Genomic DNA, 17,534 nt, shown 5'->3' on the forward strand with positions numbered 1-17,534 from the left:
TGATGCTAAAATTAGCAAATATTTAAACATGGTGAGCCCGCCGTAGGTGCTTCTCAACGAACCTTGTGGATCTGATCTTACCATGAGAGAGAGAAAGAGAGGGTGCAAGGGCGAAGTCGGCGCCGGACGCATTTTCGCCCGGTACCCTGAACTGTACGGCGGATGGACGCGGGTTTCGGTTTTCCAGCACTCCAGGGCAGTCCGGAGCGTACCATCTCGTTGCATTCGCGCCCGCAAGGGCTCATCTTTTGCGCCGAGTGATTGTACTTCCTACTTAATGTTTCTATAGCGTTATTAGCAAACTCTTTTCCGTGTTCAGTTCCCGCTTCAATTCGTTAACAGTAAGTGAACCGTGCAGTGAGCGCTGCTGGGGTGCAGTCTAATCGACCTAATCGGCGTCGTCGGTACGAGTTTTGGGCTTAGCTATTGATAACGCTTCGAACTGCTGCTGCTGAAAGGAAGCATCTGTTTTTGTGCGGCCACGATACCGGGAATTGGCCGAAGTGGGAAACAGGTAAATCGTGCGGTGAGCGAACCCCAAGCCAACCCGTGCCGTTCCGAAAAGAAGCGTTTGGGGAGCACTATGAGGCGGGATCGCAAAACACTCGCTCGGAAGGGAGAGGGGAGAAGGGTGCGCAGGAAGGGCGACTGACAAATCGAGCTGCTGCCACGGTTCCTGCAGCAAACAAGGGACACGATTTTACCAGAACGCGATTTCGCAAACACTTTCAGGGGCATTACTTTCCCCATTCAATCAACCTATCGGTGCGCCCTCGGTCTTTTTTTTTGTTACTAATTTTCCAACTGCTCCGAATGTTTTTCGCCTTTTCAACGACAAATTGTTGGAAGGAAAACTACAAATAGAAGGCCGCTTAAAGGTTCATTAGGGGGCGGCATTATCCAGCATAGGATTGTAGTCCCCCCCATTTCCATCATAAACTCCTGGAGCTCAGAGCCTTTCACCAGGAACCTGAGGTGTGCAGTGTGTGTTTGTGCGTGTTTGTGTGTGTGTGTCCAACACCGGGGACGCGCTGAGTCCGCATGATTTTGAGCGGGAACATCACATGCGTTTGTGCGCCTCGAACTCATGTCACGCTGTTCTGTACCCTACTGTCAGTTTGTGTTCGACCGTTTGACAGCGGGTTCTTGCTTCTGAGTACCCCTGCTGCTGTTCGGTCATTTACAACGGAGCGTTTCGGACGGCAGACTGCGTGGAAAATTGCTTTTTATTTGCGAAATTTCGCTTCGAAAATAGTTGGACCCTGACGGCGGGAATAGGGAGGCGGCCCTAGCCAGCAGCAGCACCTCGGCACCGTGCTGGCTATCGCGTGGCCTGTGGGTGAGTATAGGGTTGCGTAGAGCTTGATTGGCTAGTTTTTCGCGCGCGTATTACAACGGACCCATACCGCGTACTTGTGGGCGACCATTGCGGCGGTACGGGCCGGCTGGAAACGGGGCACCCCAAGCCAAGTGGATGGACGCTGGATTTTATAGGAGACGACGAAAACAGCAGCAACGCCGACGTTTTGTATTCCCAGACTTGGAATAGGTATAGTGTGGAAGAGGGGCAGGAAGAGAGGGGGGGGATGCAGAGCAATTCCCAAAAACACGTCGACCTAAAACACCAAAATTTTGTCCTCCAGTTGGTTCTGTAGGGTCCATATGGGGAAAGGGTTAAGCCCATGGCATCCTAGTGCGCTCCATCAAGTGTGAATGAGTCCTAGGAGACCAGAAACAAGGGGCTTGAGCATCAAATGCGAATTTTTCTCCTTTTTTTTTTTATTGGTTGCCCTGCTTTCAACTGACAGCTAGGAGCGAGTCAAGCGCGAAGACGCGAGACTGAAGTGTGCCCCTCGTCTCGGCGACTGTCGAATAACAGTGTCAGACGGGCCAGGCCTCAAGCGTTGTGTCATACGTTAAGTGTGCTAGCGCGCTTGGGGTTAGGAAAGATCCTCGCGGGGCGGGAAGGGGCGACAGGCGCAAACAATTGACCATTTTTGGACCACACCAGCCCTACCGGCTCGGTGAATGTGCACGTAAGTTTTCCGACGCGCGCGTGTTTGTGTGCCCTTTTAACACTTCGGTCGTGCCGGGTGACGCTGCTGCTGCGGCCCTACAAATGCGCCAACAACACATCCAACCATCCGCTGCGTCCATTCAGCAAATGATCCAATCTCTCCTTCCATTTTGTTCCTTTTCCGGTGTTTTCTACTGCTGCTGCTGCTGCTGCTGTTGCTGGCATTCGCATCCTTTTCTGATCACCGACCGGGCGGCCACCTGACCATCGCTAAAATAGGAACCGATAAGCGCATAGCATCTACGAAAACCGCACGGTGCAGCGCTCCCGACGAAACGTAAGATACTCTTCCACCAACCTACAATCAGCTAACGCCTGTCACTGAGAAGGCGCCATTCGGCGAAAAAGAAGGCGACGACGATGCCTCTGCTCAGGAGGCAGGTGTTCCAAAAAGCGGCCGGAACGGAGCGGCTGCGGGACAGCGACGAGGTGTTCTTTTGCGAACCCACCGGAGAAATCTTCAGCAGCTATGAGTAAGCACCACCGTGAACAGGGTGCTTGCCTGTGTGCGTGTGGGTGTGGGGATGTGCTTTCTGCTCGCGAGGAAGACGCGTGAACGCACCAACCGTCATCGAACCAACCAACCGCAGGGTCTGCCTCACACGCACTCCTTTGCATCCCTTCCCTTTTTGCTGCTATTCTGTGTACCGGCAGGTAGAGATAGTGAAATGTGGTTCGGTTTCGGTTTCGGTTTCGCTGCGAGACGGGCACACTTCTTCCACATTATGCACAGGCATCGCCTTGGCGGACCTCGCGAAACGGAGTGTTTCAATAATATTCCATGCTTTGCAGAGATTACTTTCATCGCGTAATGCTCATCTCGTCCATCGTGTGGAGCTGTGCTCTGACGGGGCGCCCCAATCTAACCTACGCAGAGGCGCTTGAGTCGGAAAAGGCAGCCCGGAAGCTGCTGAAAACCTTTCCCGACGCGCTCAAGGGACCCTTTCTGCTGGTGGCTTCGCACACAAAGCGCACATCAATCAACGAAATGCACGAGGACGTGTACAGCTACATCAAAGATCAACTGTTCAAAGGCGAGGTGGTCGATGCGCTCGACCCGTCCGGCAAAACATATCGCAGGGCCAAAATTGTGGCGGTAACACTGCACAGGTAAGCAGCGATCACTCAAAAGATCTCGATCAATCGATCTCCATTTTGCCAATTCGAATCGCTTTGTCGAGGTCAGTTCTGACTTGACGAAAGTCTGTGCTCAGGCTTTATGAATGCAACAACAATACGTTACGCACTGCCTAATTGGTTCTTTCAATGCGCCCTTACGCATGATTTGAGTGTGCGTGTGTGTTTCTGCGTGAGTGTGTGAGCGCGCGAGCGTAAGCGCTCCTGTTCTAGCATTTGTACACTGGCGCTACGACCAGTGCTAATTGGTCCTTTCAATGCGCCTTTACGCATGATTTGTGTGTGTGTGTGTGCGCGCGCGAGCGAACGAGCGTTAACGCTCCTGTTCTAGCATTTGCACAATGGCGCCACGACCAGTGCTGGCTAGTACACAATGAAAAGAAAAGTGACGAATCGCGGGATGTGTATACGACGATGTATGTAGCATTGCGTAAAGATATAAGAGAAAGGAAGAGAAAAGAACTATTTACCATTGGGACTTCTGGCTGAGCAACAAAAGCGGCGCTACGCGGAGCACGCATTTATTTGTTGATTTGTGAGTGGGGAAAATTAGGCAAGTGGGCGGGACTAATTAATGTATTTGTTTGTTGAAATACAACGAAACCAAGATGTTATTCCTTCCTTTGTATACAGTGCGGTTGACGAATAGCATCTGTGCTGATCTATAATTTGGAACTTTGTGCACCCTGATCTTTGCAGCAACTCGCCGTCCAAACAGAATGGCGACCTAACCGTTGGAAACCCATCTGCGGCGACCGGGGCGCCGATCATGGTCTACACGATGGCGTCGAATGATGGAAAGGGTCCGGAAACGTGGATCACGCTACCGGCGGCAGTGAAGCGCGATCGTAGTTCGATCACGCGCGACAAATGCAAGCTATTCCTCAAGCAACACGTCGAAGCGGGCCCGGGCGGGATATTACGTATCAAGGAGAGCTCGCTGCGGCAGTACGTGGAAGCGCAGGGCTGGACCAACGATCAAGTGTTCTTCGGTAACGTACCTGATTTTGAGCTTTCGAAAAAGCGCAAGGATAAGGAGGTACGAAACGCTAACAAAGAACTGAGTGGGGCAGATGTGATGCTGGTAGAGAGCACCGGCGATCGAGAGGTGACAAGTAAGGGTGTCAGCAGCAGCAAACAGCAACAAGCGTCCAAGGGAGTTAAACGGAAAAAGGTCACCAAGAATGTGGCAAACAGTAAGGGTGCTGGTAGCAGAAAAGACAAACAAAGTGGACCGAAGCAGGGAAGCGGCAAGGGGCAACAGCAGATGAACATTACCAAGTACCTCGACGCTCAGTCGCTGGAGGCAGCGGCCGAGGCAAAGGCGAAGAGTATGACAGAGGAGCTGGAGCGGCTGAAGGCCCGGGCGGCGGCAGATGCAGCCGCCAAAAAGCGGCTGGAGGAAGAGAAGGCGCTACTAACGCAGCAAACGACACTCGCGATCAAACGGTACAACCTTGTCCTAGACGATCTCGAACTGACCGACCAGCGAGTGCTACCTGTGCCGCGCCCGGTCAGTACTCTCATCGAGCCACACCACTTCAGCGACTTCGTGTTCATACTGGAGTTCATGAACTCGTTTGCCGATCTGCTGTCGATACGCAACAAATTCCCGAACGGGATGACGATGGAGTTGCTCGAGCGGGCGCTGTTACAGCGCGAGGTGAATGGTCCGCTCGGTGACATCCTGCAGGTACTGCTCAGCACCATCTTCGCGCAGCAGGCAGAGGAAGAAAACGAGGTGGACGTGCGGTACGATCGTCCAGAGAACATCGCCCAGAAGCGGCTTACGGTGCCGGAGCAAGCTCGGGCTCGCGATACCGCGGTTTGGATCGAGAAGCATTTCAGCACGCCACTAAACGAGCTGCCAATGGATTCGACCACGATATCGGAGCTGCTGCGGCTGCACTTTCTGTCGTCGGGCGCGCTGGTGGAAGAAAAAGCGGCCAAGCACCGGTACTGCAACCGAGGCGGCTACAGCAGCGCCGACGATCCTGGCTTGCGACTGGTGCAGGACTTTCCGCATATCTTCCGGGCGCTCCGGTCATATCCAGTCTATCAGCTGCCTGTTGGGGATGTGATTCAGCTGCTGTGCTGCCTAATACACCAGCTGCTCACGTACAATGCGGTGCGCGAGCTGGTAGAGGAGCGGATCGAGCACGCACGTATCACGCGCATCAACTTCCAATCGGCTCGTGTCGCCCAGCGACGCCTCACACTCAAAACGGGCTCAATGAAGTATCTGGCACGAGAGGAGTTCAAGAAGGAGTTGGCCGCGTTTCAGGGCAGCGAACAGGAGAGGGAAGAGTTCCGCAAGCAGCTCCAGGAGAAGCTGGAGGAACAAGTCGCGCGTATCGATGCAGAGGCGCAGCAGAAACTGAAGCTTTTGCACCAGCAGTCCGAGAAGCTGAAGGAGGACTTCTTCGACTACCAGATTTATCTCGGCACGGACCGGAGTTTCCGGAACTACTGGCTGTTCGAGTCGCTGCCCGGGCTATTTGTCCAGCACGATCGTACGCTCGCTGGTCGCTGTCTCGACCGGCTGACACCCAACATTCCGGCACTGGCGAACTGTGCCACCGAACAGCGTCGAAAGTTTATCACCAAGTGCATCATGCAGAACGGGCAGCAGCAACAGCACCAACAGATTAGCAGTGAGCCAGGTGAAGAGATCTACGAAGAGCTGCTGATTAGGGGCAGTGCGGCACTGGAAGAGATTAGCCGGCGTGGGGCCACCGCTGCATCAAATACAGCCATCGTGCCGACGGCAGCTGCGGGAACAGCAGCTGACGAAGCAATGGCAAATGACGTTGCGAGCGAGGCGACGCCGGTCATTGTCATTGACCTCGACAGTCCAGACGAGGAAGCGACGCCAGCGATCAAGCCTACCCTTCCGGTTACGGCTTCCAGCAGCGATCCACCGACGAACGCGCAGCTAATGATGTGCACGACGGACACCCGAACGTGCCCGGTACACGGTCAGCCAGGTGATGGGCACGCCGGACCGAGCTGGGGCTATTTTGCGACCGCCGACGAATTAGACGCCCTGATCCGGAGCCTGAACGTGCGCGGCTTGCGCGAGAAGCAATTGCGCGAAACGCTTGATTGCGAGCGCGATCTTATCCTGTCGCACATTGTCAACTGTCCGCTCGAGAAGTTGTCGATCGAGCGGCAAAACCGACTGGCGCTGCTCGCCGAACTGGTGACGCGCCACCAGAAGCGGTACGATGCACCCAACTTCAACTATCCGCCCGGCACCGAACCGAACGAGATCATGGAGGCCGTATTTCGGGATAATCTGCTCGAGCTAGAGGCGAAGATCACAGTCGGCTACCTGGGTGTGATGAAGGTGCGCGACCGGGAGGCCTGGCGTAAGGCTATCCAGTCGAACGGATACGACCCACAGGCCGACGAACCGCTACAGTGGGGCCAGAAGCGACTGTTGGCGGTCACGAATAATGCTGTTGCCAAGGCTAGCGGTGGTGGTGGCGGCGGCGACGAGAGCCAGGTGAAGGAGGAACCGATGGCAGATGTGGTTGGGGGTGCATCGTCACCTTCGCACAAGAACGGTGACGAGGGAGGACAGCAGGGGCGCGGCTCGGACGACGAGTCGGACGATGAGATGGAGCGCCTTCTGTCGAATGCCCGTGATCCTGGCTACAATTTACCGGAAGGGCCACCGCCCACCTGGAGTATGGCACCGGTATCTACATTGGACGATAGCTGTACCTTCCCGCTACACGAATCCGAGACGCTGCATCGCAGCGTGCACACCCTGGCCCGGGCGCTGCTGCAGATCGAACAGTGCATCGAGCAAAAGTTCTTGCGCCACCCGTTCGGTCCGAAGAAAGACCACAAGGATCGGACGGTGATGCTGCAGAAACAAACCCAGGGTCTGAAAAATCTGGTCAAGTGGGAAGTGTCGCTGATGCGATCGACATCGTTCGCGCAACTCTTTCTGCACTACAACGTGCTGTACGATGCGATCTATTGGTCGCGGTCAGCCGAGCGTATCAGCTGCATGATCTGCCGTCGCAAGGTCGACCCAGACCTGACGCTGCTGTGTGACGAGTGCAACCGGGCCTGCCACATCTACTGCCTGAAGCCAAAGCTCAAAGAGGTGCCGGCCGGTGACTGGTTCTGCATGAAGTGTCGGCCGGAGAACTTTAAGGCAAAGCAGGGCCCGGCGAAGAAGAAGAAGCCAATATTCCAGTGGGAAGATCGGATGGACGAGGAGAAGGAAGATGAATCGTTGGCTGAGGAGGAGGACGAGGAGGGCTCGCTCGGTGGCGGAACGGCCGATCAGTACATGGATAGCGACGAGGAATATGCTGTAGGGAAGGTAGCGAAGCAACCAGGTGGCACCAAGGCAGCAACTACCACGGCAGCAGGAGCGAAACTAGCACCGACCAGCAAGGCAACGACTACGACAAAGGTCACTACAACACGGAACAGCCGATCGGCGGCGGCAGCGGCAGCAGCAGCTGCTGCGGCGAACGGCGGAACAGCGACAACGCTCGGCAAACAACATCACTACAATCACCAGCAGCACGCGAATGACGACGGATTCGATGAGGATTACGAAGAGCAGGAAGAGGAAGAAGAGGGCGACCGGTCGGCTAATGGCGAAGAGCGTGAGTCAACCGTCGAACGGGCTACGACGCCCAACGAGGAGCGACGTGAATCGAGACGTCGTGTTGCTACCGTGGTCACCAGTGGCACCAAGCGGAAAACTTTGCAAAAGGAAGTGGACAGTGGGAGGGACGTTTCGAGCTCAAAGCGGCCTCGCCGGTCCGCCACCAAGCGTTCCACCTCCCTTACGAACACCATCAAAATCTCACCGAAAATGGTCAAGACTACGGCAACGAGCGGCGGGGGGAGCAAGCGCCACCGAGAAGACGATGACGACGACGACGAAGAGGACGATGACGATTACGAGCTAGGGGACAGCGAGAATGAACCGCTGGTGACGCGTGTCAGCACACGCAACAGCAACAACAGGGCTCGACCTCGTCGATCTTCGCTCCTGAACGGCACTGATCGGAACGGCAGTGTCACCGACGAGCTGGAGGGTGGTGCGGGCGGTGGGAGCGGTTCGCGGCGTTCGCGCCGTACCGCCGATGATCTGCCACTGAACTCGGTCGCTCTCTACACGCTCATCGACGATATACTCAAGCATCCCAATTCGTGGCCCTTCAACCGGCCCGTTTCTGCCAAGGAGGTGCCGGACTACTATTCCGTCATCAAGACGCCGATGGACTTTGCCCGCATCAAGTCCAAACTCAATATGGGCGACTACAAAATCAACGAGCAGATGCTGAGCGACGTACAGCTCGTGTTTCGCAACTGTGATCTATATAACACCGACGAGACAGACGTGTATCGGTAGGTATCAGAGTGCGTGTGTGTAGCCACCGACAGCGGTACACTTTCTAACCTATGCTCCTCAATTCCATTTCCCTTCAAATCCGCAGAATCGGAAGAGATCTCGAGAGGTACGTGGTGAAACGATGCAAGGAGTTGGCCCTTCCGTTCCAGCCCAGCGATATGCAGAAGAGTACTGCTTATGCTGCTTCCTCTCCTGCTAACGGGACCCTTTCGTCCGCGCGCAACCTAAATGGATCAGCTGTCCAGTCACCCAGCCATCGGCACAGTATCGGCGGTGGTGAAATCCGGCGTTAAAAAGATAGCCATCGGTATAGCAGAGAGAGAGAGGATATAACGTGGTGTGCAACTACGCCAGCATTCTCTCGGCGAGTGTAGCTTTTGGTTTTGAAGGAATGGTTTTTTTGTACTCTTCTTTCTTCTATTGTTTAAAGGCAGATTATGATTATGGTATTAACCTTAACTGGTATTGATTTATGTATGTTGCCCAATGGCTTAGGTCTCTTGTCGCACTACCATTTTTTCGAGTAGATGTTCTCCGTCAGCTGAGAACATGATTTAGATGATTTTGTACATCATTTTTGGAGGGAGGGCATCTCAAAACACGCAACCTGCCTTGTCTCCGGATTGTATTCTAAAATTGTAATTTGTGCGTTCCACTCGTGTTCTGAGTTCGGAGCGTTCGATACAACTGCGGTGGTGTAACAGATCGGCCGGGTCGCCTGGCGGCTTTTCACCGGCGATGGACCGAAAGCGAGCAAGAGAAAGGCCACGGTGTGCATTCTTCCCACATGTGCGCTTCGAATTTTGCGTGTATAGCTAACTAGAAATTAGTGATTGATTTTATTGTTTCTTCTGGAATAAAAGCATAATGTCCCCTTTACTTTGTAAGCAGCAAACACATGCGGCGTTTTTCCTTTGTTTTAATTTCGGATTCGGATGGAAGATCCTGCAGACCCCAGCGATATTCTATCGCGTGTAGGCAACCTATGCCAGCGTCGAGTGGTTTGACGAATGAAAATGATAAGGGAATCCACATCGTTTAGTATGCTTCATACAATCCCCCGCAATTTATTATCCGATCCATCATGCGCTATTTTTACACCTGATACGTCTGCTGTCCAGGACGACATTACTAAAAGGATGCTAGTTACCATAGACGCATCTTTGCTTGGATTCACACCCTACACATTAGTGATGCTCTGCGTGTTCCTTTCGTTTCGATTCCGCCCATTTGGCTTGGTTGGCCGGTGAGTTGGCTAAAACAAAGTAGGAATATGGAAATGGTATGCGGTGTCAGTAAAGCAGGCCTGGGAATGGCAAAGGACATTTAGAGCTGCACTTAGGTTCAGCCAGCTTACCTAGCTTGTGAATCTTGTAGAACAGCGGGATGGACACGCCGAACGCGATGAAGTAGTAACGCCAGATCCACTGGTTCTTGAAGTAGTGCTGCACCGGGAACTGTGCCAGCTTCGCCGAGAAGGTGTACGGGAACTTCATGGGACGGGCTACCGGATCGGACATTTTGATGGCTCGTGCTAGTGCTCTTTAGCTTTATACGAACAAACTGAAACGAAATGTTGGTAGTTAGGTTTGCTTGTACCTGGCCGCGCTTTGATCGATCGTATCATTCTGCGTTATGTAATATGTTTTGAAACCGCACACGAAATCCGGATACTCACCTGTTCCAAATCGAAAACTTCGTTAGTAAGCCGAAGGGGACCCGGGAAGGATTCTGTTTCTCGATCGTCGCAAATAAATATTGCGAAAAATATATTTATCTATAAAGAATAGTCGGCTACCCTTTTACGACCCTTTTAATTCCTGCGAGCAAAACACATGCTGTCAAATCGCGTAACAAATGTCACATTTGACGTCTGTTGGCTGGGCGTTTAGTGCTGTACGAACCTTGGGCTCTGTTCGCTGCGCTGCTCGATAAAAATCGATTCACATAAGCACGAAAACAAAAAAACTCCCCCTTTTTGGTAAAGGCTGATTAATTGTTCTCTGCGCGGCTGAGTCCACTTGTGTACTAGCTCGGGCGGCAAGGAGTCAGATTGAAACAGGAGAGTTGTTTTCCGGAATTAAAGGATTTCCCCTTCAGTCAACCAGCAAACGCCGTCGCTGCTTGCAGCGTAGAGGTACACACGCACGTACGCTAGTTGTTTGGTGTGGGGATCGATGATGTGCATCTAGGCGCTCCTTGGCGCACGAGTGAAATCATCTAGTCGAGTCGAGGGTCGTATCCTTGGCCTGTACTGCAGCGCGTCACCGTTGCCTCACTCTCGCAAGGAAACTCTGCTCTGCGAAATGGAAGTGTTTCAGACGGAGTCGCACTACATTTTCATGCGCAAGGATCGCAGTCTCTGGTGGAATCGCAGGACATCCGAGTTTCAATCGAAATGCGGTAGGTAGAAGACGCGAGCGGACCGAGAGAGAGGAAGTGAAGGAGAGACAGAGAGAGTGAGAGAGAGAGAGAGAGAGAGAGAGAGAGAAAGAAAGAAAGAAAGAAAAAAAGGGGTGATTAATCATAATTATCGCTTTGCCCGCAGGCTGGGACTTTTCCGCAGTGGACGATATCGAATGTATCGGCGTGACGCACGGTATCGTCGGGACGGTTGAGCTGCCGGGCGTGCTGGAACCGCACCTGCTAGTAGTACGCGAAGTAGCCCCGGTCGGGGTGCTGTACGCACCCCATCTGGTCTACAAGATCCGCAGCATTGCGGTGCTCGGTCCGGAAGGTTCGGACACCCAGCTACTTGCCTGCAGCAAGCACAGCAGCAACAGTACGATTAAGGTAGCCCCAGCCGTCGTTTCCAGCAGTTCCGGGGCGGTGGTGCCTTCGGAAATGCCACCGGGTTCGGCTTCACCTAAGGGCCGGCTGTTCGAGAGTTCAGCCCTGGTGAACAAAACGTGGGGTGCCGTCAAGAGTGCCGGCAGCACGATTCGTAATACAACGGAAAAAGCAGCCGCCATTGCGACCAACCAGGTCAAATCGACTGTCAACCTGGTGGCGAAGGATCCTATGCGCATGGAGCGACGCATCACCGAGGAGCTGCACAAGATATTCGACGAAACCGACAGCTTCTACTATAGCCCGAACTGTGATATTACCAACAACCTGCAGCGGCGAGGCGATGCACCCGACGAGCGCTTTTACTGGAACAGGGAGATGCAGCGCGGCCTGGAGACAGCATTGGCGGACGAGCAGGATCGCCAACACTGGCTGATGCCCATCATACAGGGCTTCGTACAGGTGGAGCAGTGCGTGATCGGCAATGAGTGCTTCACGCTGGCAATCGTATCGCGCCGCTCGCGCTACCGGGCGGGCACGCGCTACAAGCGGCGTGGGGTCGACGAGTTGGGCAACTGCGCCAACTACGTGGAAACCGAGCAGGTACTGTCGCTCCGTCAGCACCAGATCTCGTTCACGCAGGTCCGCGGTTCGGTGCCAGTCTACTGGAGTCAGCCCGGTTACAAGTACCGGCCGCCGCCGAGGATCGATCAGGACGACGAAACCACGCAGGTCGCCTTTCGGCGACACTTTGACGGCGAGCTAGCCATCTATCAATCAGTTTGCATCATCAACCTGGTGGAGCAGAGCGGCAAGGAGAAAATCCTTGGTGATGCCTATGCGGAGCACGTGCTCAAGTACAACTCCGACAAGCTTATATATGTCACGTTCGACTTCCACGAGTATTGGTGAGCGGCGAGTCAGTGAGGTTGCCAGTGTCCTAGCAGCTTTCCTAATCAAACTTGCTTTAAAACTATTTTAGCCGTGGAATGCGCTTCGAAAATGTCTCATCGCTGATTGAATCGCTCGCACCGGAGGCTGGTTCTATGGGGTTCCACTGGCGCGATCAGAACGGTCCGATCTGCAACCAGAAGGGTGTGTTCCGCGTTAATTGCATGGACTGTCTTGATCGCACTAACGTGGTGCAAACGGCGCTGGGAAAAGCCGTACTGGAGTCGCAACTCGTGAAGCTCGGGCTCGCCATGCCATACTCACAGTTGCCGGACCAGCTGAAAGCCCCGTTCATGGCCGTGTGGGCGAACAACGGTGATGTGATCAGCCGGCAGTATGCCGGTACCAATGCACTGAAGGTAAGAGGTGTACCATCGCAGTGGTTGACCAAATAACACCACGATAAGTGCTCTGCTCAACATTCCACAGGGCGACTATACGCGTACCGGCGAACGGAAGTTTACTGGCATTATGAAGGATGGCATGAACTCTGCTAATCGGTGAGCGTACTTTCCCTACTACGTGCGAGTTTGTGTGGTCGTACTTGCGTGCTAACTGTTGGCTTCTAACAAGATCCTTCCATCACGTGTTCTGTCTGTGCGGGCGTTTCTACTGCTAAAGAGGAATTGATATCTACTTGCTACAGCGTAATCTCGCCACACAAAAACAAAACAAGTGTGAGCTCATTACGCGAATTTTGCGCAGATTGAGTTGATTTGTGGCCGATTGAGTTGATTTGTGGCAGATTGAGTCACTTGAGGAGACCGCAACGTTAGTGGCGCTCTCTTTCTCCCTCTCTCTGTTCGTGTGTACTTCTGTTTTTTTTTTCTAACAGTAACAATTTTTAAATGTCAACTGATGAGACAGATGATAAGGATGTAGGTGTCGGTGGAGTGTGCGATGTTTACTCGTTTGTTTGACCTTTTTTTTTTGGTTTTTTTTCTTATGATTTACTCACTTTCTCTCTCCCTCTCTCTCCTTGTCCCTCGTTTATCCGCATGTGCGACACATCGTGACTGGGGGGTCTATCTATCGATATCTTGGAACGCACCTACCTCTCCAAATCATCGTCTTCTTCTTATTCCTCTTCCCTGCACGCGTGGCTGCTATTACCTTGTAGCTACTACCTGCAGCATTTCGCCGATACATTCCGGCAAGCGTGCATTGATTTGATGCATGGCAACCTGGGGGCAGTGGACACGCTGCCCGAGGATAACGTCGGCACTGCGGTAGTCGGTATCGCCCGCACCGCACTGGTAGCCATTGGTCCGCCGGACCAGGCCTATTACAACTACGGGCTGATGGGCGCGGAAACCATGCTGCTAGAGTACCTGCTCGGACATACCAGGTGCGATCACCAATTCCTCTTTTGCGCAACCATGCTAGCGTGTTGCACAGCATTCCGGGCATGACCCGGCCGACACCCAATCGTTCCCCTCTTACGTTTCCTTTGCTCCACACCCGCCACACCCCCCGATATCGCCCTCTTATCCTCTAATGTTGGTAGCTATTACCTGGCGCGGTTCAAGGACAACTACCGGCAGGCGACCATCGATCTGCTGCAATGCAACACCCTTTCCACCGATGCCGTATCGACGTTGGGCGGCACCCAGCCGATGGTGGTCGATGAAATTGATCCGTACGACGGGGCGGAACATGCGCGGCTGGTTGTGGAGGACTGTCGGCGGCTCCTGCTCGGTACCTTCCAGCCACCGGTCGGTGCGTGGGGTCTCATTGATGCCGATCCCAGGTACGCATCAGCGAAAGTATGGGTTCGGTAGCTTTCTTTTCTCTGATCATTGGGCTCCTCTTCCTCCAGCACGGGCGATCCGAGTGAAACGGAAGTGGACACCGTGCTGATCCTGACCGAAGAGTGCTACATTGTCGCCGAGTACGACTCGCACCTGGAGAAGATTGTGCGCTTTGAGAACGTGCCGCTCGAGAACATCACGCTGATCGAGCTCGGTCTGTTCCAGCACAGCAAGATGTTCCAGGGTCCCGCGCCCACGCATCTGTGCTTGCGCCTCAACTACGCCGTCGATGGCGTCGATGGTTACTTTCACATGTTTCGCTCACCGAATTTGCGGTTCTTCAACAACGTGGTGGTGGTGATACGGCAGACAGAGGAGATTACCGAGTCGCTGACCGCGATCGTCGAGCTGTTCCGGATCACGCTGCAGAACCGATGCCGTACGGACGTGCAATACCAGTGCGGGGGAAGCCTGCAGCGGCGCAAGAGTCGTACCCTGCTCTCCGTTCCGGGTGGCATACCGCGCAATCTTTCCGAATCGCAGTTGGTGCAGATGGGCTCGAAGGCGCTGAGCAGCATGGCATCCAAAATAGGTCAATCGCTCGGTAGCGCGAGCAAAATGAGGCGTTCGGCACAGAGTAAGCGTACCGGAGAGGAACCGGGCACCACCAGCGATGGGGGACGCAAAGGAGGCGTAGCCGCTGGTACCTCTGCCACCGAAGAGGTCGGTACGATTGTCACGACCGGGACAGAGGATGAAGGTGTGCTCGTTGCTGGTGGTTCGCAATTCTACAAGCTCGATCGATCGTCCTCGGAGTCGGAGGAAGCTGACACAAGCATTTACGAACCGGAACAGCTGGTCGAGCAGAACCCGCTGTACAACGAGAACGTGTTTCTTCCGTCGGTGGGCATCGTAATGGGCGGAGGTGCTGGCGGCACTAGCGAAGTCTGCGTGGGTGAGGACGCACGCAATGTGCTGCAGGATAGGGATAGCATTGCAAAAATGTCGTCGGACGTATCGACAATGTCGATCTCCAGTGTGACCGATCACATCAACATGCCGGTCGGCATGCTGGAGTGTGCCTCACCGATACGCGTCAGCAGCCCTGCTCCGGAAATATTCGTCGATGGTTGCAGCGAGGGTAACCAGTCCACCAACACTGGTGTCGGCACTAGTCGTAATTTGGTGCTGAACCTGCAACCCGGCGCTACCGGCACTGTGCAGAGCGATAACGCGCTGCGGCAGCTGAAGAAGTTAACCAGTCCGCTGTCCAACATCGGCAAGGGGCTACAGTCACTCGGGGCTAATTTGGATCCGCGCAAAATTACCGTGAAGGTAAGGGCAGGGGCGATTTGGTTTTGAATTGATCCTAAGTTCATATTCGTAAACACGGCCTTTTCTTGGTCATTTCAGAGCCCGGTTGTTCCTGTGCGCAACACCACCACGGTGCTGGCTGAGATAAAGTTGCTGGAGGACAAGTGGGAGAAGGCTAGCTGTCGCACCAAGCTGATCGCTCTTTAAAACGAGTCGGTAGCGTGCGCCAATGGCTCGCATGGATCACGTCAAGTCTCAGTAGGGCTCGCGATACACGCCAAGATTCTTGCCAAACCGTACGGCATTTACGGTATCTGGTTCTAGGCATCAACGGCCGTTGTACGACACCATTTCGCGGTATGCTTCACCATATTAGTGTAGATGGCTGGTGTTCGCAGCAGCTTTGCGGTGGGAAAATGTTGCGTGGTCCACCTCTGCTGATGACGGTCGAACCGAGCCTATTCGGTCCATGAAACGATGCTACTCCAGCTAGCGCTATATGCCTGCTCCGACTTATTGATGCGGCAGCGATGTGCAGAACCCAAATTGGAAACAAATGCGTACTAAAAACGCGCCTCCCCCGCTACTATTCCCCTTCTATATAAAGGAACCTTGTGGCCCAAACCGGTATATATTCATTAGCACACAAAGCCATAAGTAAACGTTGTAGTGGAAAAAGGGAAGAATCCGCTGTGAACAATCGATGCCGATTTAGGAATGCCGATAACTTGTAAAACCAAAGTCAATTATGTATAGCAAAGTGAGCTCAACAGGTTCAGCGAAAGTGCTCGATAGACGTTGACAGTATGGCGGTACCTTCAACTTCCCTACGCGGCCCAATGCCCAGACCGAAAGCTTCGTTACCGTATTACATTAGCCAACAGAGTGCAGCAGTAGAGGTAGGCAAACGCAACGGGCGAGAGCGATTAGCAGTATTCTATATGCCACCATTCTTATCGCTTAATCTGAGAGCCAACGAGCGAGTGCTATAGCCGCTTGAAAGCCGGGTGTATGAAAGAAGCTGCTTTCACAGGCAAGCATTAATATACAGTCCTCCGATTAGGTTGCGCCGCCTATTCCGTTCTGCTACTCATTGTAGACCTGCACACATAGCACATTCCGATTGCGTTCACACGCTCGTATTGCGTATTGTCGTTCGCTGCTGCTATTAGCCACCAGCATTCGTCGGCTGCTGGCCACCCATAGGGCGTAGAGTAAGGAGTTAGTTTAGCAATAGAGGGGTTGCAAGCACTCGAAATCCGTCTCGAAATTCGAATCGTCAACGGTACGGGTTGATAGGGAACGTAAGCAATCCGAGAGTGGATTGCTGCCCATGATGCCTGACCAACACGTTGGCGTTATCATTTTGTTTCCGGCGTACCACGTGATGCGCACAGGCACAACCAAAAACCGAACGTAAAGTATTTTGCGCTAATATTTATGGACTATCCTATTTCACACTAACACTAACTTTAACTTATACACACACACACACATATATATATATACAAACAATACACAAGTAGGCGTTATTATATTGAAATATAGCGTATCGCTTTGCACGGGCAAACGAAGTTAGTATACAGTGCTGTTGATAGAGCGTAGAATGAGCCAAGGCCGCTACAGGCGGGACGTACACTGCAGCGGGATACATGGGGCTTGCCTTCTTCGTTTTACTGTGATTGTCGCGTTCCGTTGTTTATCTATTATGTATCTTTTTTTTTAGTATTAAACGTTAATTCTCTCGAAAAGCTTTCCATTTCCTGCTTCCCGTTCCGTTCCGGCGTACCCATGAATCGTGGACCAAGTGTCCGAGGATAGCGTGATGCCACGCGTTTGCCCGCGTTATGTTACAGTCGCCGATTTACGCAAAACCAAAATAAAAGTTTGGCCTTGGCCGCAACCGATACTGGTACGGTGGTAATGAGTTCTCCTGTACTGAATCGGGATCGAAATCCGTACTTCATCTGTATCTAGCGTTTCCGTATATGTCACCGTCGTCGTCGTCGTCGTCGTCATTGGTGCGCTACCGCGGCAAATTGATTGAGCCGTATCATGAGCGTAAATTGTTCCAGTCCACCAAACCGGTAACGAGCCCCGTCCCTTCCCCCTTTGCCATTTGGCT

The 17,534-nt window shown here is 53.3% G+C and overlaps 3 protein-coding genes across 8 annotated transcripts; 2 read left to right on the top strand and 1 right to left on the bottom strand.

The window, feature by feature from the left end:
- Positions 1-204: 204 nt before the first annotated feature.
- LOC125954785 (bromodomain adjacent to zinc finger domain protein 1A) lies at positions 205-9,515 on the top strand. Of its 5 annotated transcripts, none has more exons than XM_049685401.1 (5): positions 205-341; positions 2,297-2,550; positions 2,870-3,187; positions 3,914-8,599; positions 8,689-9,515. In XM_049685401.1, the coding sequence occupies exons 2-5, from the start codon at positions 2,438-2,440 to the stop codon at positions 8,894-8,896; spliced, it is 5,325 nt and encodes a 1,774-aa protein (XP_049541358.1). In that variant the 5' UTR covers positions 205-341; positions 2,297-2,437; the 3' UTR covers positions 8,897-9,515. The 5 variants fall into 5 exon arrangements, with proteins under 5 accessions (XP_049541358.1, XP_049541366.1, XP_049541349.1 ...); XM_049685409.1 differs by lacking the exon at positions 205-341 and adding an exon at positions 362-514; XM_049685392.1 differs by lacking the exon at positions 205-341 and adding an exon at positions 1,143-1,339.
- Positions 9,516-9,647: 132 nt separating this feature from the next.
- LOC125955250 (uncharacterized) lies at positions 9,648-10,459 on the bottom strand. Its single transcript, XM_049686293.1, has 3 exons — positions 10,282-10,459; positions 9,961-10,166; positions 9,648-9,858 (listed from the first exon to the last, which is right to left on the bottom strand). Exons 2-3 carry the CDS (start codon positions 10,121-10,123, stop codon positions 9,791-9,793), a joined length of 231 nt encoding a protein of 76 aa, XP_049542250.1. The 5' UTR covers positions 10,124-10,166; positions 10,282-10,459; the 3' UTR covers positions 9,648-9,790.
- A 74-nt stretch (positions 10,460-10,533) lies between these two features.
- On the top strand, positions 10,534-17,323 carry LOC125954876 (phosphatidylinositide phosphatase SAC2). 2 transcript variants are annotated; one of them, XM_049685530.1, is made up of 8 exons: positions 10,534-11,006; positions 11,152-12,301; positions 12,376-12,703; positions 12,774-12,844; positions 13,465-13,692; positions 13,852-14,094; positions 14,164-15,430; positions 15,509-17,323. In XM_049685530.1, the coding sequence occupies exons 1-8, from the start codon at positions 10,910-10,912 to the stop codon at positions 15,614-15,616; spliced, it is 3,492 nt and encodes a 1,163-aa protein (XP_049541487.1). In that variant the 5' UTR covers positions 10,534-10,909; the 3' UTR covers positions 15,617-17,323. The 2 variants fall into 2 exon arrangements, with proteins under 2 accessions (XP_049541487.1, XP_049541495.1); XM_049685538.1 differs by lacking the exon at positions 13,465-13,692.
- The last annotated feature ends 211 nt before the right edge of the window (positions 17,324-17,534 follow it).

The sequence above is a fragment of the Anopheles darlingi genome, chromosome X (genome assembly GCF_943734745.1).
Source record: "Anopheles darlingi chromosome X, idAnoDarlMG_H_01, whole genome shotgun sequence".
Classification (NCBI taxonomy): domain Eukaryota; kingdom Metazoa; phylum Arthropoda; class Insecta; order Diptera; family Culicidae; genus Anopheles; species Anopheles darlingi.